Source organism: Adiantum capillus-veneris, chromosome 28 (genome assembly GCF_014529385.1).
Source record: "Adiantum capillus-veneris isolate H3 chromosome 28, ASM1452938v2, whole genome shotgun sequence".
In the NCBI taxonomy this organism is placed as follows: Eukaryota; Viridiplantae; Streptophyta; class Polypodiopsida; order Polypodiales; family Pteridaceae; genus Adiantum; species Adiantum capillus-veneris.
This window is the reverse complement of record NC_140958.1, coordinates 71,412,404-71,436,311: the sequence shown is the minus strand read 5'-3', so window position 1 is coordinate 71,436,311 and position 23,908 is coordinate 71,412,404. Positions and strand designations below refer to the sequence as shown.

The window sequence follows — 23,908 nt, the reverse complement described above, 5'->3', positions numbered from 1 at the left end:
GGTGGAGTTTCAATTGGTAATATATAATAATTATAATAATAACATCCAAATTTCATACACTATCAAACATCGGTGACCCTTTTGTAAAAACAATCCCACAAACTCTATCGTCTTGTTTGAACCTTCCACAATTAGGATACATTATACATACTTTGTGGATATACATCACAACAGGGTCTCAATGGTCCTAATTGCAACCTTGAAGCTCACATAGCTAAGCATAGTTGTAATGATGGAAGCCTCTTGTCTAACAACATGCTAACTTATGTCCCCAAGCCACAAAGGTAGTACCTCATATTGTTTTGACAAAAATATCATCTCAACCAAGGACTCAAAACTTCTCAACCAGGGACTCAAAACTTAATTTAATGGCTTCATGCCATGTAGATCAAGCAACACAAGTATAAAACCAAACAAAACAGCATGTTCACTAATTTATCCTATCAACATAGTTCAAAGAAATGTATGCTTTAGTACATCAAGACAGTGAATCAAATGAACACATAGAAGTACGTGCTTCAATTATTTCTAGTAGCCAAGGTTGAACGTTGCTATATGGCACGGCCATCAGAAGATCGAGCCATCTTTTTCGTCAATGCATTCAATCGATTCAGGTGGACCTTGAGCCGGGTTACCTCTCCTTCAAGAGCAAGGACCTAGTCCTTCAATGCATCAATTTGGATATGGATTTCCCTATTGGGCATGCCTTAGCTTTGCATTGATTCAAGTTTTTGCTCCATGCGCACCAACATGTTGAATTGGTTCTCCTCAACCTGGGCGATTTCTCCATTGAAGCGTTGTGCACATAAACACACCTCATTGCGAAGGTCTACAATGTGTTGGCCATTCGCTTGCTGAGTCACGTCTAAAACTGCTTCCAAGTGTTGTTCAAAGTCCAACTGCCTAGACTCACTACGGGTAAAGAAGTCCCTTAATGCATCCATGAGTTAGTGATTCCCATCATTTACGATAGGATTAACAGAAGAGGATCCCACACATCGAGCACTTCTCTTTGCCGCTCGAACATTGGCATTAAACCTTGGAGGAGTAGACTCAATACCATCAGACTAAGTCTCAATGATGGCATTGTTATTAGTGTTCTCCATAGCTGTACCATTAAAAAGTACATCACAATGCATATAAAGCTGAATTATGTGTCAACTACCACAAAGGAAGCAATCCCTTGCACAATATTACGAACATAACATCTTATCATACAAAAAAAACATAATCTACACAAAGCAAAAGAGGTGAAAGCAAAAGAGGTGAAAGTTCAGGAAAAGACACAAAGAGACTTTAGAGTTTTCTTCATGCAATATGCATGATTTTCTCTCTTCCTTATTGCACACCTCTCTCTCTCACACACACACTCAACATAGAAACCTATATATCCTCTCTCTCTCTCTCACACACACACACACACTCAACATAGAAACCTATATATCCTCTCACAAATGTGAGGATCAATGCATAGAATTGTTATGCTTAAACAAAGATCTCTAAGATATGAACCTAATATATTGGATCCCTCAAACTCAAATAGCAAGTGGAAAACTCTACTGCATAGAATTACAAAGTCATAATAAACATCAAGACATTTAGCAATGTATCCATACCTTCAAAGAAAATTGCCTAAAATGGATCACAAACATGGCAAAGTTGTTGATATGTTTTTCATAGAAACAAACACAATCAAGGACACTATTGTGCCACAAATGATCTAAGAGGCAATATTAACGTAGCTTGCTTTATCATGCAATTGGCAATCAGCTTGGAGTTTCTCCATTCCTAAATTAAGGACCGTTTTTCCATCCCAAAGTTGATTACCTCCTGGATTAACAAACAAAAGTAGTAAAAAAGGAGACTTTTTTTTGGAATAATACAATCATAGCTCCAAACACAACAACTTACATGTACCACTTATTGTAGCTATGTATGGTATCGCCAAACATGCAAGTTGTTTAGGCAAGTAGATTTGGTAGATCAACTCAGCAAACCTAGAACTCTGGAGGTACTCCCAATCATTGGGAATAGAGTATCCTTCATATCTAGCAAACCACTGAGCATCATCTTCATCTTGGGAAGACACACACTCCTTCCTTATCGAGTAGACACCGTACTCAACGTTGGAGGAGTATGCCAAAATACACAATGTAAAAATATCAATAGATGGCAACTTCCTAAGGTTCGTAACACATAAGGAAACAAAAAAACCATGAGTCTTACTTTATGCAAAGGGAATTCCTAATTTCAAGCACACACACCTGGTCTTGTAGTGCTTGCGGATGGTCCTAACAATTTTTTCGTGCGGCAAAGGCGCACACCAAAAATGTGGCTCTGCTTAAAATAATGGAAAAAAAATAAAGGTCCCAAAGATAACACAATAAGTCTCCACATAATGTCTTAATGGTGGACAAAAACATACCAGGATGTGGATGATCTTCCACATTTAATAGAAAGGACACCTCAGAGATGTAAGAAAACTGATCCATGATCTTTATACCCAAATGGAAACCAAAAAATAGACAATGTTATGGAGAGAGGTAGAAAATTAATTCATGAAATATTCTATGATTTGAAACATATACAAAGAAGAAGACAATCATTAGGAGATTTCGGAGGTCTTTTGGAGGGCCTTTTGGAAGAGAGAGGAAAATAAGCTCCTCCAATGAGAGAAGAGCTTACGTTACGTAGAAAAATAGATTGATATTAACAAAAATATAAAAGGTGTCCCTCTCCTCATTTAATAATCTAGTGGTCCTTGAAGACGATCACTTTCTTTCATTTAATGCGAGCACCTTTTTCAGAAGGTAGATGCAGTGCATTTGATACGGCTTACGTCATCACTAGAACTCAAAAAGTTACAAAACTATCAAGTGCTGGAAGATTTTGAAACTTTTGATACTGTCAATGCGTCCGGAACGCCCTAATATCCTAGAAATGAATGTCCAATTGCCTCGCTCCGACATCCAAAAAGGCAAAGAATGTCAAAAACCCCTAAAAGAACATTTTACTAACGGCGCGCGAGGGGGCATTCCAAAATTTTGGAATGCCTCCTCGTGCGCCGTTAGTAAAAAGCCCCTTTTTTTCTCTTTTAGGGAGCTTTTTGAGAGGAAAATGTTCAAAAACCTCTAAAAAGGGGCTTTTTTGAAAGATAATTGTCCAAAAATCACTAAAAGGAGCTTTGTACTAACGGCGCACAGAGGGGCATTTTAAAATTTTAGAATGCCTCGTCGCGCGCCTTAAGTAAAAAACCCATTTTTTGGGGTTTTTCGACATTTTTTGCCTTTCCGGATGTCGGAATGAGACAAGTAGACATTCGTTTTTAGGGTATTTTGGCGTTCCGCACGCATTGGTGGTGTCAAAAGTCTCAAAATATATCACTATTTGATAGTTTGTGACTTTTCAACTTTCAGTGATGACGTAAGCTGCATTGAATATGCCGCACCTGCCTCCTGGAAAAGACGCTCGTATTAAATAAAAAAGTGATCGTTTTCAAGGACGATTGGGAATATAAATCTACTTTTTAGAGTGTCTGGTTGTCCTTTTGGACTTACTCACAAGGTGCAAGTGCATTTTAAAAAATGTTTCTAGAGAGAGAAATACAATTTCTTACAAGGCCCTCCAAATGACCTCCGAAATTTTCTAATGGATGAGAAGGATTGGAGCCTTCATATGGCATTGATTACTATCTCATGGTATTGTTACTGCAATTGTTTCGTAATTTACATCAACATCATGTAGGAGACTTTTCACTCCAACAATTGAACGTGCGCGTGATAATGCAACATACAATTGTCCATGAGTGAAGATCGGTGTCACCAGGTATAGCCCCAACATGGTAATGCTTTGGCCCTATGACTTATTTATCATCATATAGAAAGAAGGATTGGAACTTTCATATAGCATTGTTTAATATCTCATGGTACACAATGTTTGTTGTTAGTGTAGTTGTTTTGTTTACATCAACGTCACGTAGGAGAATCTTCACTCCAGAGGCTGAACGTGCACGTGACAATGCATCATACAATTGTCCATGAGTGAAGACCGGTGTCACCAGGTATAGGCCCAACATGGCAATGCTTTGGCCCTGTGACTTATTTATCGTCATACAAAAAGCCAATCTAACTAAAAATTGTCTCCATCTAAGAACAAATGGCAACTTTGTATCAGAATGCACAAAACTTATTCGAGGGATGAAAACCCGATTGCCAACCCGTGTACCCGTAATAACTTCTGCCTCCAAAACTCTTGCATGAAATGCCTTGCACACCAAGAGTGTCCCATTACATAGACCTCGATTTGGATCAATGTTCCGTAGTAGAATTATTGGGGCATTCATCTTCAACTCCAAGCAATGTGTTGGAAATCCACCACCCAAGGTGAGACTATTTAAAAACTCCATAGAGTATAAGAAAGGATCTTGCATCGAGTTTTCCACCATAGAGTCAGCACAAAAGTATTGCACAACATCACCTTTCATTGTGTACAGGGCCTTAGCATTGAGAATATCAACTTCAGAGTTTTTTGGAGCAAGAATGGCCCGCTCTTTGAAGTATTCTGCATAGACCACATCTTTATCAATTTTTGAATAGATGCAACCTAGCAAATCATCTAAAGAAGATGAAGAAAGCACCATGTGACGGGGGATTTCTATCATTTGTTCATCACCGATTGTCAAAATCCCATTTCCTACATCCATAAGCCATTCTCTGTAGGTAGAATTTGCAACATCACCACCTCCCACACACATGTTATGTGCCAATTTAAGGATCTTCACATGATTCCATAAGTGCGATCGACAAAGTGTAGCATCAACAATGTCAGCACGCGCTCCCTGGAACACCACTGGTAGGATTTGTCTGAAATCTCCCCCAAGAAGCAACACTTTTCCACCAAATGGATTTCTTGAGCACATGATATCTTGCAAAGACTTGTCCAAAGCTTCGAAGGCATATCGATGCATCATAGGAGCCTCATCCCACACAATCAACTTGCACTTTCTAAGCAATTCAGCAAGTTGACCCTGAACAGGGATATTGCATGTGCTGCAACTATCAAGGTCCAAGGGTATCTTGAATCTAGAATGTGCAGTGCGTCCATTTTGCAATAGCAATGCTGAAATACCAGAAGATGATGTGGCCAATGCAACTTCTCCTTCTCCACCCACGCGCGACAATAAACAATTATACAAATAAGTTTTCCCAGTCCCTGCAGGGCCATCTAGGAAAAAAATAGTCCCACCGTCAATAGTCATTCCATGCAAGACTGCCTCAAAAGCAATTCTTTGGTCTTCATTTAGAGCCTGCTCCATTTCACGTGACAAGATAGTTCTTGTACCGTCTCAAGGCATTGCTCTTGGAAAAGCAAGCTATTTTCATCACGTGTCACAAAGCGCTCATCAGGCATTGGAATTCCAAGAAATTCAGCTAGACTTCGTCCAAAAGTACCAAGAATGTTATGAAAATCTCTCAACGCATACCCTTCAGCAACTTGTGTACATCCATCTAACGACTCATATCTCATCTCCAACATGTGTTGGCAGTCCTCATACAAAAAACATCGAAATCTTTCCCACAAGATATGAGGGGAGGAGGGTTCACAAAATAGTAGAATGGTCACAAACAAATGTCTCAATTGCAAGCTTGTATGTGTACTGCAAGCTTCCTCCATGCATCCGAACCATTCCCCATTATCTTCCAAGATACCCCTTGCAATGCATGCTGCCTTGAATGTTGGAAACAATACACCATTTGCGGAGCGTAGATCCTCAAATGATTTACATCCTTTACAAATAGTTAAAAGAAAACGAACAGAATATCGTTCACCTGTAGAGGGCTGCACAAAGTACATCCGCCCAATAGTGTCCCCACGACGTCTCTTTGTCCATTTTTTGGAACCCGAATTCCACACCCACTTTTGAGGAAAATCAATGTACAAACTATCATTTGCATCAGGATTCTCCAAGTTGCATGTGAACCACTTTGTCAAAGTGGTCTTCTATGCATTGTCCCTTTGCAAGACATCATTAAGTCTATCATTATCTCGAAAAGTCACCATTTGACTAGTCGGAACATGCACACTCAATCTCTGAACAACTGGTGCGTCATTGTGCAAAGGATATCCAAAAATTCTCCAGCAAGCCTCAGATGCAGATACATAGCGGCCATCTGTGTACATGTCTATCTCATCAATGTTCTCCCTTTGTGCATCATGTACCGATGTATGGAATCTTACAGTTGCCCTATCATGCCCCTTGTAGATGTACTTATAAACATACTTGACAACTGAAATTGTAGAGCATACCTCAACATTGATATACGCATTAAATAATGCTGACAAAATAGGATTATATGGCACAACCCATCGGTTATCAATAGTAGAACCCCTAACCTTGGCAGTGAAGCCATTGTTTCGTCGCACATAAATGGGGTAGCCATTATTATCCATGCTTGTTTGCTCACAAAATGAACGTGGATATTTTCTAATACACCGGCCATCAACCATGCAAGGAGACGAACTATTGAACTCACCACATGGTCCATGAATGTTACAACTAACAATGATATCATGGAGCACTGGAAATCGATTTTTCTCTGGCAGCTCTGCACAAACCATCTTGTCATAGTCAAATGTTGATTGAGGCTTACATCGAGGATCTAAAATCAATAATGTATGAGAATGTGGCAAGCCTCTCTTTTGGAACTCCACAACAGACATGTAAGCCACCACTTTCCCAAAGATATCTTTCTTTAAGATATACTTCATCATGCTCAAGTGTTTCAAGAAGAAAACCCTGGTGGTTATGTCTGGTCGATCAAAGGAAACATGTCCTAGAAGTAGTGCCTCATTTATTTCTAGCCATTTAGGGTTACATGTGAATGTGATAAATAGGGTTACATGTGAATGTGATAAATAGGCCTGGCTTTCCCATTGCACGCACAATTGCCATTGCATCTTGATACAATTGGTACAGGTGCCAAGGGCCACCTATAAAAGATGAGGGTAAGACAATTCTTCGACCTACAGATCGTCCAAGTACAGCATCACTCCCAGACAAATGCACCATGTCAGCCAGACCTGCATGCAATTCTACCCTCAACGTCTTCTGATTTGTACGGACCCATGCAAGACAACATTCCTCAATGGCACAATATGCATCAACCATAAATTGTTGAAGTAAACGACCCCCACGAAGCAAGCATGACTCCGTATCAGTACAAACCTGTAGTCGATATGCATAGTACTCTCTTTGAGTGACACATTGTCAACCAGCCAAGGCATCCAAAGGTCCATGCACTGCATGAGCATAAGGAAGCTTGATATACCATCCATCTTCTCGCCGTGGAAAGAGAAGAACATACAATAGTGGCATGTATGACCTGTGTAGATTTGAAATCCTTTACAGCCTTCCATTTTGACAATGTATCACAATGTCTCGATGGCCAGTTGTTTGTACATCCCCTTGACCCGACATAATTGCAGCAACCTCATTGCCAACAGGTATCAAGTACTGCCTAGAAGTATTTCTATTCTCACAAATTTTCATTTTGATCTCCACACCAGGACTGTCATGTAACATTCTACCAACATTGTAGAAGGCACGCATATGGATTGCATGATCGCATCATCATTGATAATGCTTCAAGAGTGGACAAATTCAAACCATCCAAGGCACTCATACGATTCCGAACCTCATGCTCAGTATCATATACATATATCTATGCAAATTTTGGCACCCCTGCTTGATGTGGTAGCAAAGAACCAATTCAATGGTACACACCGCCATGTACACGAAAGCAATATGCACCAGACCTACCCATCAATGTCTCATTAATGGTAGCTCCAAGAGATGCAAATGCCATCACACTATTGTAACTCCTGATGTTTTTTTTGAAGGACCTACTCATAGCATCATTGTTATTGAGTAGCCTCTCCAATACATCTGGCGGTCTTGCAAAAGGAAAGAGGGATACTTTTCCACCTTTGCAACAATATTTTCCCATTGATGGTGTATCTTCCTTCTTCATTCACACGGCCAAAGACGTGCACCACAAAACTCATAGAAGGAGGACATGGTTCCTGTATGATCTGTAGGCAATGAGACATGTATCAATGGTAGCATGGAAGGGTGAACACCTTGTATACAGGGATAAGCATGTAGAATGCAAGAAATTCCTCCATGTGATGTGTCATGAAAATACGAGACCTGTTCCTCATTTTGAGCGTCTATGAGAGGGCAAAAGTGTCCGTCATGTTGATGGCGCTGCTCTCTTATGTTGGAGGTACGTTGCCTTGCCCGTTGTCAACGATATCTTCTTGTCGCATCCAAACATAAAAGAGTGTGTTGTCTTTGTCCTTGTCCTTGCATGACTGTTTGCAGAGGGACTTGTGGAATTGTAACATCACCATGGATAGAACCCTCCACAAATGTGGAGGGACTCCTACCACGACCATGGTCATTTGTTAAGCATGGCAAGGCATTACTTGTCAAGTATACGGTACGCTGTATAGCGAGTTGGCGTTAATAATTTCGTGCAACCTTTTGGCGTGCACACACATGAGAGGAATGACTTGGAGATTCACAAAGACAAAGGAATGTGTCCCTTGTCCTCATAAATGCTTCTGTCAAAGCAACAAAGAAAACACTAAGCTCATAATGAGTGCATAAGTTTTAGCAGTGCAATATGTATAATCAATTTAGACATCATGGCAACGTGATAGAACGTAGGTGTAGTAGTCCAAATGGCCCCGAAGGCTATGGTGCAAAGGTGTAGAGAGGTAGGTCATGGTCAAATATAGTGGAGGTTTGCCCTAATTTATTGTGCCCTATGTCATCAGTGCTTTGAGAAAAAGCATTGTCACCCTGAAAGATCGGTTTAGTGTATTCTTGCCTAACAAATTTTAATATGGGAAATTACCAAAATACCCCTCTAATTTGTCAAGATTCCCACTTATGAATTTCGAGATCCACCTCTAAAATTTTACCTCAAGGCGATAGCACCCACGAAAGGTGATAGCACCCATGAAACTCAAAGCACCCGTGTTTTGGACGAAAGTATCTTAACTTTAGTACAATCCCACCTACGAATCTTGAGTTATCTCTAAATTTCACCCCAAGGTGATATAATGCATGAAACTTAAAGGAATTTAATGTAAAATAATCTCCAAATATAGCGAAGGGTTGCCTTGATTGATCGTGTCCTTTGTCATCAGTGCTTTGAGAAAAAGCATTGTTGCTCTGAAAGATCGATTTAGTGTAATCCCACCTAACAAATTTTAATATTTACCTTGAGATTTTAATTTTCACCTTGAGAACACCATAAGGTGATAGCACGCATGAAACTCTCTAATGTAAACATCTCCAAATATAGCAAAGGGTTGCCCTATTTCATTGTGTACTTCATCATTAGTGCTTTGGGAAAAAACATTGTCACCCTAAAAGATCGATTTAGTGGAAATTCCCGAAATATCCCTCAAATATCAAAAATACCTTTGTATCCATTTTGGTAATTTTCTTCAAGATTTCCTAGTCTTAATTTCTTCTTGACAATTGAGATCCGTTTTTGAGTGCTTAGTATGTAAAAAATTTGGCACAAATTAGCTCGCATAAGAAGGGTTTTATGTCTAAAAATAAAGAATCTCCAAAGCGTACATGACCAACTCAAATTCTAGTTTTAGCATCTTGTATGATAGACAATCAGTCTTCTTATGAAAAGCTACAAAAAAGCAATCGTTGGAGAAATTTACTCTCTCAACCAGGGGTATTTTGGTTGGAAAATTTGAAGGACATTTTGGGAATTTATGACAAAATATTGGGGATATTTTGGAAATTTTCTTCAAGATTTCCTAGTCTTAATTTCTTTTTGACAACTGAGATCCGTTTTTGAGTGCTTAACATGTAATTTGGCACAAATCACCTCGCAGAAGAAGGCAATTATGACTCAAATTCTAGTTTTATCATCTTGTATGATAGACAATTATTCTTCCTATGAAAAGCTACAAATTTTCTAATTTTTGGAGAAATTCACTCTCACAACCGGGGGTATTTTGGGAATATCCACATATTAGAGGGGTGTTTTGGGGATATTTTGCAAATTTTCTTCAAGATTTCCTAGTCTTAATTCCTTTTTGACAACTGAGATCCGTTTTTGAGTGCTTAGCATGTAATTTGGCACAAATTACCGAGCGAAGAAGAAGGCAATTATGACTCAAATTCTAGTTTTAGCATCTTGTATGATAGATATGATAGACAATTAGTCTTCCTATGAAAAGCTACAAATTTTCTAATTTTTGGAGAAAGTCACTCTCACCGCGGGTATTTTGGGAATTTTGGAAATTTGAGGGGCATTTTGGGAATATCCACATATTAGAGGGGTGTTTTGGTTTCCCTTTTCAAGTTGACCTTAAGAACACCATAAGGTGATCGCACGCACAAAACGCAGAGGAAAATGCAATGGCAAAAAGACAGGGTTTAGAGCAATCGCAAACACGAAACGCAAATAAAAATGCATTGAGAAAACCTCAAAATCCAACTTGAGGGTTCGTCGCCCTAAATCCACTCACTCCTGCCACCATCCCTTGTCGCTTGCCTTTGTCTTCGCCGCTCGCGAAGTCCCTCCCCACCTCTCTCTCTCTCTCTCTCTCTCTCTCAAGCACTCGACCTGCATCCTTTTTGACAATTGAGATCCGTTTTGGAGTGCTTAGCATGTAATTTTGGGAGAAATTCACTCTCATAACCAGGGGTATTTTGGGAGTTTTGGAAATTTGAGGGGAATTTTGGAAATTTCCACAAATCAAAGGGGTGTTTGAACCTTAAGAACACCATAATTAAGAACTGAAAATCACAATTACCCAGCATAAGAAGACAATGATGAATTTTGATGTTGACCTTAAGAATTGAAAAGGCACAAACTACCTAGTCTGCTATGAAAACCTATTTTGAAAATTTTGAAAATTTGAGGGGCATTTTGGAAATTTCCACAAATCAAAGGGGTGTTTTGGTAATTTGCCCTTTTCAACGGCAAGCATTTTCAATGGAAAGCAAACACAAACGCAAACGCAAACGCAAACAGAAACGCGAACGCAAATATTGCATCGGGAAAACCTTAAAGTTTAAGGTGAGCGTCGTCGTTCGTCCCGCCTCCCATGCTTGCTGCTTGCCGATGCTAATCGCTTGCCGCTTGCCTTCGCTAATCGCTTGCCGATCGTCTTTGCGGCTCGTCTTCGTCGCTTGCCTTCACCACTTGCCGACTGGAATGGCAACGAGTCCCTCCCCACCTCCCTCTCTCTCTCTCTCTCTCTCTCTCTCTCTCTCTCTCTAGCAAGCACTCGAACTTGAAGTCTCGACCTGCTATGGACCTCGATGACTCTCTATGAGTATAGAAAGAGTCCTAGAGGCTTAGATTATCCTTTTGTAGTTGTGCGCACACAGAATCTGGATGTTTAAACTGCACAGAGAGAGAGAGAGAGAGAGAGAGAGAGAGAGAGAGAGAGAGAGAGAGAGAGAGAGAGAGAGAGAGAGAGAGAGAGAGAGAGAGAGAGAGAGAGAGAGAGAGAGCCCATCCGCACAGAGCGCTCAGATAGCCCTCATGAAAAGCTGTCGTAACCTGCAATAAGGTTCAAACACCATTGAGTCGAAACCTTGTCCACATGACTGTGTGTGTGTGTGTGTGTGTGTGTGTGTGTGAGAGAGAGAGAGAGAGAGAGAGGGTTAGGGCTTCGTCCAGCCTTGCTCAAGGGAGAGTCCTAGAGTTAAGAGCGAGAGGTGGTTTGAAGGCGGCATGCAAGGACATCACGCACAGGAGCTGCATGACAACGTCAATCGAGCATTCAATCTCGACTGCAGGCACAGTCTCTTGGCGCACTCTCTCGTCAAGGCCAGAGGCCCGATTGGGGGAGGTTGCAAGGGCCACGCCCTATATTCGGATGGGATGGAAAGTGAATTAAAGATCCTGCAGCAGCAACAACAGGCGCCATGACTCCAGCAGCTCAGCGCGCAGCGTGTGTGTGTGTATGTGTGTGTGTGTGTGTGTGTGTGTGTGTGTGTGTGTGTGAGAGAGAGAGAGAGAGAGAGAGAGAGAGAGAGAGAGAGAGAGAGAGAGAGAGAGAGAGAGAGAGAGAGAGAGATAGAGAGAGAGAGAGCGAGAGACCCTGTGCGACAGATCATGCCGGTTGGGGGAGGCGGTCTTTCCTGCAACTGTCGACACATGTTTCCTGCGGGGACAGAGGCCCGGTTAGGGGAAGTTGCAAGGGCCAAGCCCTATGGGATGGGTGTTAGGAAATGAGACGTAGCTAAATAGATAATTGAGTAGATTACTTAATGGAGAGAGACAGATTTACATACACGAGATTATAGAGGAGAGAGAGAGAGAGAGAGAGAGAGAGAGAGAGAGAGAGAGAGAGAGTACACACGATATATGTGGTTCACCCAATGTGGGCTACGTACACGAGAAAGCAGCCACTCAATGGCTTTAGGGTATAAGCATGTTAACTTGTCATGCTTTTTGGTGTCCCGGACAATGCTAGTAAGAGGTGCTTGTTAGCATCTATTCAAAACCAAAGAGCAAGTGAAGTTTGAAATTTTAATAACCATAAGATATATTATTTGTTCCCTCCCATATGGGGTGTGGACTCTGTTTTTTGTTACGACGACGACGTGGGGTGTGGCCTTTGTTCTCTGTGTGTGTGTGTGTGTGTGTGTGTGTGTGTGTGTGTGCGGCGCAGACTCCCTCTCTGTCTCACTCTCAGACCAGTTTACAGTTTGCCCTGTTCCTACTCCCTCCTTCCCTCCCTCCCTCTCCCTCTCCCTCTCCCTCTCCCTCTCTCTCTCTCTCTCTCTCTCTCTCTCTCTCTCTCTCTCTCTCTCTCTCTCTCTCTCTCTCTCTCTCTCTCTCTCTCTCTCTCTCTCTCTCGCATTGCTTCTTGCCTCGAAGTTGAGTTGTCAAAGCTTAGTAGACTTGCAGATATGGAAAACCAGCAGACAACATTATTGCCACTAGAAATGGAGGCAGAAGGGAGCCATTACAGGAAATGAATCACAACTACCATCATCAAGCTTTTCTATTATCAGGAAATATGAGACAGAAAGAAAGCGTAAAGAGCGGGAGCACCGACAGATGACAACTAAACGAGGACATCATGCCGTCGATGATGAGGAGAAAAGGAAAATCTCCTTCGAGATTGTGAAAGCTTTCAAGAGCAGGACTGAAGGTCTCAACAAAGAAGCAAAGTGCGAAATCTGGAATCTTGTTGCTCAACATCTGCTTGTTTGGGTAATCCGTGATCAGTCTTTAGAGGAGGAGGCTGCTGTTGTGCATAGTGCAATTGTCTCCAATGTCCACAACACACTAGCTATCGTCAAGCATCCAGCTTCTAACGACGAGCTGTTTTTGAAGAATGCAGCATTGCAGATGATGATAAATTCAAAGGAAAATATGCCTATTGCCAAATTCTCCAGGGTCCTAAAAGTTGACCGTCGCAGCTTGTTCAAATCAAAATCATGGCAGGTGAATTCTGGTGTCAATGCTCGACTGTTTTCATTGGCTGAATGTCACAAGCAACACCGTCATAGCCCTATCACAGATGAAATTAAGGAATTGGTCTACACATTTTGGATAGAGGAGACTTGTGTTTCACCCAACAAGAAGGATGTTTGTCGAAAGAGAGTGGGAAGGAAAAGCTACATAAAACACCCTGTGCACCTCTTGGATGAGTCTCAGGTGATCAATGACATACTTGCGCCATAACTTATGCATTCTAGCATGCTAGTAATCTACCTAACATACAGAGAATGCTAGTTATCACAATATATTATGCTATGTATGCCGTGCTAGTTAGCATAGTCTCACTCCTAGTATGCTGGGTATGTTGTTTAGCATGATAAGTATGCTGTCTAGCACAATATGTAAGCTACTATAACACCCTTTATGCTAGTTAGCATACCTATTATGCTAACTAGCATGCTCTGTATGTTATTTGACACAATGAGTATGCTAGCTATCTTTCGTAGTATGCTAACTAGCATAATGGGTAAGTTGGTTTATGGTATATGCTAGTTAGCATTCCTGTATGGTGGGTATGGTGTTCAGGATAAATCTTCCACTAGTTAGCATGCCTAGTGATCTTGAGGACTATGTTGGTTAGCACAATATGTATGCTACTTTAACACCTTTTATGCTAGTGTGCTAGCTATTCTATTCAACATAACAAGTGTGCTGGCTAACACAATATGTATGCTAGTTAGCATACCTTCTATTCTTCTTAGCACACTTTGTGTGGTTAACCATGACTCATATGTTAAACTACACACTGATTTTGCTTGTTATCATAGCTAGTATGCTAGTTAGCATACTCAGCTGTGCTAACTAGCAATATAGCATGCTAGTAAGCATACTCAGCTAGCTAACTAGCATGCTGAGTATGCTAGTTAGCACAGCTAAGAATGCTAAGTAGCATAATGGGTAAGCTGGTTTATGCTAGTATGCTGGTTAGCATATTCAGCTATGCTAACTAGCATACTCAACATGTTAGTTAGCATACTCAGCATGCTAACTAGCATGCTCATGAGTATGATAGTTAGCACAGCTGAGAATGCTAAGTAGCATAACGGGTAAGGTGATTTATGCTAGTTAGCATTCGTAGTGTGATGGCTATGTTGTTCAACATAATAAGTGTGGTGGTTAGCACAATATGTATGCTAGTTAGCATACCTTCTATTCTTCTTAGCACACATTCATGTGGTTAACAATGACTCATATGCTAAATTACACACTGATTATGCTTGTAAGCACAGCTAGTATACTAGTTAGCATATTCAGCTATGCTAACTAGCATACTTAGCATGCTACCTAGCATGCTTATGAGTATACTCAGCATGCTAACTAGCATGCTGATGAGTATGCCTCGTATGCTAAACTACACACTGATTGTGCTTGTTAGCACAGCTAGTATGCTAGTTAGCATACTCAGCATGCTAATGAGTATGCTAGTTAGCACAGCTAGTATGCTAACTCAGCATGCTAGTTAGCATACTCAGTATGCCGATGAGTATACTCAGCATGCTAACTAGCATGTTGATGAGTATGCCTCGTATGCTACACTACACACTGATTGTGCTTGTTAGCATAGCTAGTATTCTAGTTAGCATACTCAGCTATGCTAGTTAGCATACTCAGCATGCTAACTAGCATGCTTAGTATACAATGTTATTCCCAGTTACATGCATGTTAGGACCATACAATGTGTTGTTTAACACACCAATTTGTTTCTATGGTAGATGTATTAAGTAGCAATGCGTATAGTCCTGTTTGGATTATTTCTCCTAGTAAACATACTGATCAAATATGGATATTGTAGGTTGAGCTCTTTCAAAGATTCAAACAAAAAAATCCAGATTGTAAGATTGGCATGAGGATGTTTGAGATGTTAAAGCCATTATTTTGCAGGAGGCTGAAGGATAGGTACACATGCTGTTGCGAATACCATGTGCAGATGACCTTTTTGAAAGACGCACTGAACCACATGCGCTCTCGTGCTTTGGGGCTGCATGATACATGTTGCAACTGTGTATGCAATATCTGTGCTACAAGCAAGAGCATTAGCAGCGGCTTCCTGGCTTCACATCACACGTTCAAAGGTGTCACACAGATGTGAGAGTCCGTTCTTCGTCCAAAGCCAGCAGATGCAGTTTTCCATAGAAGGGAATGCCTGATGGGAGACTGTAAGATATGTGGAGTAAAGAAGTTAGAATTATGTTGCTTAGAAATAGAAAATCCAGGTAAGAGTATTAATGTGAAAGTATTTGCGTATGTAGAAGCAAAAGACAGGCATGGAAACAGTAAGAAAAGAAAAGATCTTTTGCATAAAGAAATGCAGTGCTGGGAGTTTCTTCGACTGTTGCAGACCAAGTTGAAGCTCTTCATCACTCATAACTATGTGGCACGATGGCAAGGACAACAATTTAAGGATTGTATACTTCGCTTTTTGGATGATGTCATTGTCTCAATTGTTGACTTTGCTGAAAATTACGCCTTCAAGGAGCAAAATGAGATTCAGTCAATGCATTGGCACTCTAGTCAAGTAACTATTTTTGTACACATAACGTACTACCGCAAGGCAGGGGAGGTAGTCAAAACAATCCACTTCTTCATATCAAATGATAGGGTCCATGACACACTGTTTGTGCAACATTGCTTCATGCTACACTGTGACTGGTTACAACAAGAGGGTGTCACTTGTAAACAAAATTGGGTGTGGTCAGATGGTGCGGCCTCGCAATTCAAGGGAGCCAGGCCTTTCTATTTTGTTGCAAGATATGGTGGACTCACAGGGATTGGGATGAGCTGGTTCTTCTTTGGATCAGGGCATGGCAAGGGCGAGCATGATGGTGTAGGAGAAGTTGTGAAAAGAACCTTGACCCATGAACAACTAAAACCTAATGGAGCTATATTGCAGTGTGCAGCTGATGTGGTTGCTTATTGCCAGGCCAACCTATCGCATGGAGCACCTGCATCATATCCTTCAAAAGAAAGGGAATGTGCTCGTGTGTTCTGGGAGGTTAAAGAGGGGGATGTTAACAGGGAAGTTAAGTGGAATTGTGCCACTGTGGCAAAAACTCGCTCTTTGCATGCTATTCGTGGTCACAACCTGCAGGATCCAACTGCCCTTGCAACAAGAAAGTTGGCATGCTTCTGTGATGCATGCATGAACGGAAGGTGGAATCACTGCATCAATAAAGCTCACGTGGAGGCTTGGGATTATCAGATTCTGCAGCCATTACTTGAGCAAACAGATGAAGTTTCGACAGAGGAAGTTGTTGGCTATGATGACTTCACATACGAAGGTCATCATGATGTGTTGAGTAGCGCTCTATGTTCTGGAGACACATTTGCTGTAAATCCAGATGCTTTAACCAACGCCGAAGATGTGGATTTCTATCTGGTCAAGTGTGTTGGAGAAAAGGAGAAGGTGGAGAAGGGGTACATTGATGAATGGAGCAATGTAATTGACAGAGGCTCATATGTTGTGCAAGGACTGTATTACAAGCAATTGGATGCATACACCTTCAAGCTAGACCACAAGCAGCCTATCGTCCACCTACTTTCACATCTGGTGCGATGTATCAAAATACCCATGGAGCACGTCCCAAGGAGAAGGCAGGTGTACACAATCACTCCAGAAAGCTATGAAGCAATTTGTAATAGCATGCCCTTCAGCTTTTAAGTTGTATCCACTGGATTTTCTATATACCACTTTGCTGTAAGGGTATGCAGTTTTATTATAAAGTTGGTCAGCATGCTAACTATCAAACTGTTTATATTAATTGCCAGCATGCTAACTCAAACTGTTTACATCTTGTGTCATCATGCTAACTATCAAACTGTTTGCATTAATTTCCAGCATCAAATTATTTACATAGGGTTCAATTTTACAATGACAGTCACTGCCCCAAAAACCCTTAAGGCCTCCTCGGAGGGCGCTTGTAGTGACCGGGCTGTCCTCGCTATTTGTCTTCTTCCTGCTGCCTCTTTTCTTTTCTCTCTGCTTCTAGGTTGGCACTATGCTGCTCACTTTCTCTTCTTTCCCTCTCCAGCTTTTCTTTCTCTCTTTCTGCTTCTAGGTCAGCTTCCCGCTGTTTGCGACGAATTTCTTCCAGTCTTTTAGCCTCAATATCCCTCTTTTGAATGTCAAGAAAACGTTTGACGACTGCATCAGAAAACTCATCTGAGCCTATCTCAAACACATTATCAGCAACATATGCTTTCCGATCATTCGTTTGCAGCCAAAGAAAAAGCCAGGACTTCAAAGTTTCTATAAGGAACTTTTCCCTCTGCTCAGCACTCTGGTGCTCTAGACTGGGAGTAGCAAGCCAAGTTTGTGGTGGGTTCTAAAACACTTAATTTGTAGAAGCTATTATTGATTATAAATGTGTTTTGGGCGTTGTACCCCGGAGTGTGTTTCCAGAACAAGGATAAGTCTTTCATAAACACAGGTTTTCTCTGGATCTGCCAGGATTGCTTTGTACAGTGCGCTTGAGCAAAAAACCCAGTAATCCTTGGCACCTGCTCTTTAAAAACAGTACGGAAAATACTCATGACTTTACTATGAAGGCTTGTGCTCCATATAAACACATTAAAGAACTGCAGGCACCGGTCAAAAAAAAAAGGCTGTCCGTGCGACAAAACACCTGCTTATCAAGTACATCGTATTTCAACATTTCATCTGCATATGCCGGGGGCTTTTCACCAAAACGAGGCTCTACCACTACCACCAAAAGACCGTTCAGGTCCAGCACCAGAGCCCTTTTTTCATCACTGTTGGACGGGAGCGACTCACACACCCATGAAGTGCATGCAAACACTACCTAGATCAACATAATGTCAATCGAGGACACAGATGACACGATAGGCGCACGGAGGAAATCTCTGTAGCTTGTCAGACTGAGACCATCCTACACATACAACACTCTGGAAGGCCAACTATACCACAATCAAGAACCTCACTGCTCTCAACTACACCACCTAGCCACATACACACATACGGAAGGTAACTCACCTAATCATGCCAGATTCAGACGAAACTTAAGGAACACCATCCCCTCACTAGGATACACCTATCCCTAAGCTTCTACACTCAAAACCCTCACTCTAAACCCATCTGCGGAAAACGCGTAGGATGACATAACAGAATTTTGAAAGTGCTCGAAACTGAAATTTATGAGTACCTATGCGTAGCTTATGTCGCCACGATTCTATAGACTACTAGCACGCAAAAAACAGACATCGTTTGATACACTTACGGCCACAAATAGCTCGTAGATGCGTCGGCGTGTGCGCTTCTTCTCGCGTGGAATGCTTGGCGTTGTCGCGTAGCTCTCCTTAAGCCTACAACAATGGTGCAGTCAGATCTCCAATGCGTTGAGCGAGCCGGGCTTAGCGAGAGGATGAAGCTCACGCTCTCTCTCTTTCTCTCTCTCACACAGTAGACGGCAGCGCTAAAGTTTGATTATGATAAAAGTCTTTTTTACAAAATGAACTAGGTACCTTATATACTAAGGCTACCTTAGGTTTAACCAAAAATGGGGTTGAAAGGGTCAAATGGCTCTGTATTTACAATCTGGAAGTGCCATTGCACCCCGGCTTCTGAAACTAGAATAACTACTCATTACAAATGACGTTTATAGCCATAATCCGCAGCATTTCATAACTCGCAAAAGATAAGACTTTGGTACGAAACTTGAGTTATGTTGTGTTGTTGACCCAGTGGTCAACATTCCCCCCTTCCGCAGTCATGTTGTCCCCGACATGACCTGATTGTCGATGGCGATGTGGTCCTTGCTGTCGTTTTGTTGTTGGAAAGAAAGTATAGACTATAGCCTTTGCAGTAGCTTGTCTTGTTCGTCCAATCCGATGTACATAGTCTTCACATGATTCAGAAAAATCATAATTGATGACGAACTTTATGTCTTTCACATCCACGCTCCGAGCTGCAGCATCTGTTTCTGTCATTATAGGTCTACTGCCAGATCTAAATTAAAAAAGAACCCAATGTCGTTTAACTTGACTCTTATCATCATGGATAGAGAAAGATCCATCCATCATTTGCTCCAGCAAATCTGTGAATTTGGAGTATTTGTGATTCTCAGAAACAACTTCTACAATCTGTAGAATTAAGTGATTGGCTTTCTTGAGTTATGTTGTGTTGTTAACCCAGCGGTCAACACTTGGCTGTTGTTTTGGCTTCATCTGTTGCACTGCTTGTATCTTTGTTGAACCACAACAAGAACTGTGATCCATTAGAGTGGACGTCTATCATCGGAACCATTCATCTATTGAGATCCTTTGATTACTTTTATGTCTGCTCTTCTTCATTGAGGACTTCTTTGTTCCTGTGCAATCATGTTGTTAGTGTTGTTTGCAGCTTTGTCATTGTAGGCCATTCTTCGACTCGCCATTGAGGAGAAGTATGCTATGATCTGAAATTGGTGCTCCAATTCATTTGTAAATTGATTAAGTAGCATTTCCTTATTGTTGATGTAGAAGGAATATGTACAAGAGGATGGTGATAGGTGTCTTTAGATTAGGGTCTAAAACCTGGATGACCAAAGGGAAAAAACCCGGTGGGAAAAAAATGCCTTTGGTATACACTCTTATTGGAGTTGAACAGTTGAACGTGAAGTACATGTTCATGAAAGGTGTGTGCTTGGGTGAAACACGGAAAGAGTGCCTGATGCAAGTGCCAATTATGGGACACTCTATATGCATATGAGAAATTTTGTCAACAAAAGCATGCAATGTGAAAGAAGGAGATGATGGGTGTTTTGAGGAATAAATGTAGCACATGTGACATCAAAAGATGTCTCAATAGCTTCCACCTTTCCAAGAAGGGTTATCTATGTAGAAGTTTCTCTACTCATATCTCACTGTGCTCAGTACGTGAGTGTCTTTTGGACCTTCTCCTTCACTTCACCAGACTTAAGTACTTAGACTTCGACTCTTTTGCTCACCTTACCAGCATGAGCGACACAACGTAAATATGCTCAACTCTTCCAGCTTGAGCAGTACCTAGAATAGCTAGAACACTTAGACCACAGAGAATATTACTTGAAGCTTTGGGACTAACACCTCAGTCATTTTGTGGCTGAGCTACTCGACTCTGACTTGTATGACTTGTCGGTTGCATGATGACACTGCTTTGTGACAAGTTCTTCGGTTGTTGTAGTGGCTACTGAGACATACTTCATGAAGTTTCGTCGTTTCCTTGTACCTTCTTCTTTTTGTAGTGCTCAGGCATCTCGTCAGTCTTTTCTTCATGTGGATTATGGATTTTTTTATTTTTTTCTTAATAAAAAACAAAGAAAATCTTAAAACAACTTAACAAAAGAAAAATCATTCAAATAGAAATCTAAATGCTATGTACACTATACACATGTCCCTAGGGGCTCATATATGGATTTTGTCCCCATACTCCTCTGTAACACTACTATGAGGGCATATACTCGAAATTTCATAAAAAATTATCACAATAAAACGCAAAAATTCAATGCATCTCACAAAACATTTCCCTCTAATAGTCATAATATTAGGTCCGCATTCAGAATGCCTCCCCCCTTCCTATTTGGAGTCATCCTTTATGACAGGGTATCGCAAAGGGTATGTGTTGTGCTTGGGCAATTAAAAGTTGTGCCTATGCAGGCCTGGTAATGTAGCCCTATTATGCATACACAATCAATGCATGGAAAAGATTTATGTTGTGCAAGATGTGGGTATAAGCAATTTGCTTATTGGCATTTGTTGGCGAGGCTTCCTATTCTAAGCAATGTAATGGTCTTTGAAGCTCCGGTATCGTTGCTTGATTGAAGCGACTTGCTCTCTTCTAACTGTACTGTAATCGTAGGAAGAATTGTAAGAATTCAAGCGGAGATGCACTGACAACAGTTTTGTTGTTCTTCTTTGCGACCCATTTCTTTGCGATTATTAGCTGTTTTGTTGCTGGCTCTCGTTTGGGAACTCATACTTGCCCGTGCTTCGTTTGTGTTTGAAGAGACTTCTTTGGGATCCACCTTTTTGTTGTGTGAGTCGACAGTGGTCTTTGCTTCAGCCCTTGTATGCTTAGTTGGGGACGGGATTTAGGGTTTGAAAGTTGATACTGTGGTTGTTTTGGAATCCAAATGAATTCCTGACTTTTTTGTGCTTGAATCAACTTCTTTGGAGCCCAAACCTGAGTTGTGAAAGCTTGCTATTTTGTGATATTCTTACCCGTTCGTGCACGCTTTCCTTGTTTTTGTTTTGGTGTTGGATCTTGTGATTTGTCATTAGAGATCTTTGTCGTCTTGATCCATATCTGTTTTTGGCCGATCTGGCTTTTTGGTATCTAGATTTGTCGAGCTTTTTGGATTTGACTTGTTGTCTTGTTCTTTTGACCTGTCATGGTTGTTGCTGAAGGGGTTGGTGATAGTGATGGCGTGAGTTGATGATAGTGGATGTTGTAAGATTCATCACTATCACTACTATCCTCAGCAAGGTTGACTTCTTGTACTTTCCCTTGATTTTTTGGCTGGTAGTGGAAAGTTACTGTCTGTTTGCTCGTGGGTGGTAGTTTCTTGGAGGACTTTTCTAGCCCATTGATTAGAGCATTGTTAGCTCGTTGCTCTGGTCATATTCCTCCTAGCTAAGTCTTTGCATCCTTATTAGGAGCCATGTATGAGAATGCTTGTGGTGGCTGTGTCTTCACCGAGGACTTTGGAATCCACTTTTGATGCACTTTATTCATGTAGCGATGACATTGATTCCAGGGTCGTTGATCTTCTTGAAGCTCGAAGTGTTCTACAGAGTCATAGAACTCGTCGTCTTCTTCATCTTTTGATTCTCCACATTTCTTTCTTTGCTCCTTATGTCGAGAGCTTGTTGATATTTGGATCTCTTTGTTTTCCTGGATTACACTCACTGCAAAATAAGGAACGACATCATAGCCATTTTCATCACAAAACTTTGTTGTGGGAGCATCCTCCACGGCGCACACGTCCAGAGTAGCCAAGATGTGTTCCCATCCAAAAGGCTCAACTCTTCTTCAGGAAATGGTTCCGGGATTCCTTATCCTCTATAACCCGCTCTAGGATACATTCCTCACGTTTTAAGCTACCACATTGTGAAGCTCCACACATCCACAGTTCTTTAGGCTTACCTAACCAAGCTGGAAGTTCTGATCCTGCTACTGTGGCGGAATCAAACTCCTCTACCGGTGTTCTTGTCACATCCATATAGCTATGGTCCCTCAAGTTTATCTTTGTTATGGTCTCCATATGTCTCAGGTATATATGGTCATAACCCCAATCTTGGACCATTTTCAATTGTCGCATGAATGGTCTTCCGAGAATGATGTCATAGTTGTTCTTCTTGCCAAAGTCAACAACAGCAAAAGTGTGTTCATATTCAATGCCACAAGAAGTAACAAGTACTTTTTCTAGCAGTCCTAGGGGCTTTTCTGTGTGTCCGTCTGCAAGCTACAGGGTCATTCGTGTGGATATCAAGGCAGGTTTTCCCCATTTTTTCCAAACCTCTTTGGTTGCAATGGCCACACCAGCTCCACTGTCAAGGATTGCCATGGTTTTTACATTATTGAATTCCACAGGAAGGGTGGTGTTTCCATCTTCTCCCTCGTAATACTCGCCTACCTTGTTTAATGGAACTGGCCTAGTATTTAGTTGAGGCATTTCAAGCTCTTTGATGCCTTCCTCGATTTGAGTCATTAGGGTTTTTACACCAAATTTCTCTAGACATTTACCCACATTAGCCCACATGTTTGGTCTAATTCTGAGCAACTCGGCTAACATTATTGTACAGGTGACTGGGGTAGATAGAATATCTACTAGCCCCTTTGAATCGATGGCCTTGTTGGGAGATAGTCTCTGTGATGGGACTGCAACCACATCTGACTTGGTCTTGTACTCTCCCATGTAGGACGGTAGTGTTCTTAGCGAATGGGGTTGACTATCCATAGATTGTACAGATCCTTTCTCGCCCCAATATGATCACACGTCTAGATTTATTTGAGATCCAGTCTCAAATTCTTCTATTGGCGGTAGAAACACTCCTCGTTCATCACCAATCTTGTCTACTTGTCTTCTTAGGTCATCGGATTCATTGGCCTCTCTGACTTGTTTCCACAATTCGTCAAGACCATCTATCTCTTTACAATCCTCAGGTATAGATTGGTGAAATCCCTCGGAAGAGTTATCCGTGGTATTCAGTACTATCCTTGGTTCTAATGCTGGGTCTTTGAGGTTTGGTATGTGCTCGTGACTAGAATCTGGCTCTTTTAGTTCCTGGTTTGGTGGGATTACTTGTGTAGGCATGACACGGATCACATCCTCAGGTTTTGCAACTGGTGGTTCTAGTAAAGCTTGGGC

The 23,908-nt window shown here is 41.3% G+C and overlaps 2 protein-coding genes across 2 annotated transcripts; both read right to left on the bottom strand.

Moving 5' to 3' along the window:
• Positions 1-3,898: 3,898 nt before the first annotated feature.
• Positions 3,899-5,314, bottom strand: LOC147420657 (uncharacterized). The gene has a single exon (XM_086504568.1). The coding sequence runs from the start codon at positions 5,312-5,314 to the stop codon at positions 3,899-3,901; it is 1,416 nt and encodes a 471-aa protein (XP_086360694.1).
• A 686-nt stretch (positions 5,315-6,000) lies between these two features.
• LOC147420656 (uncharacterized) lies at positions 6,001-6,771 on the bottom strand. Its single transcript, XM_086504567.1, has one exon. The coding sequence runs from the start codon at positions 6,769-6,771 to the stop codon at positions 6,001-6,003; it is 771 nt and encodes a 256-aa protein (XP_086360693.1).
• Between the last annotated feature and the right edge of the window lie 17,137 nt (positions 6,772-23,908).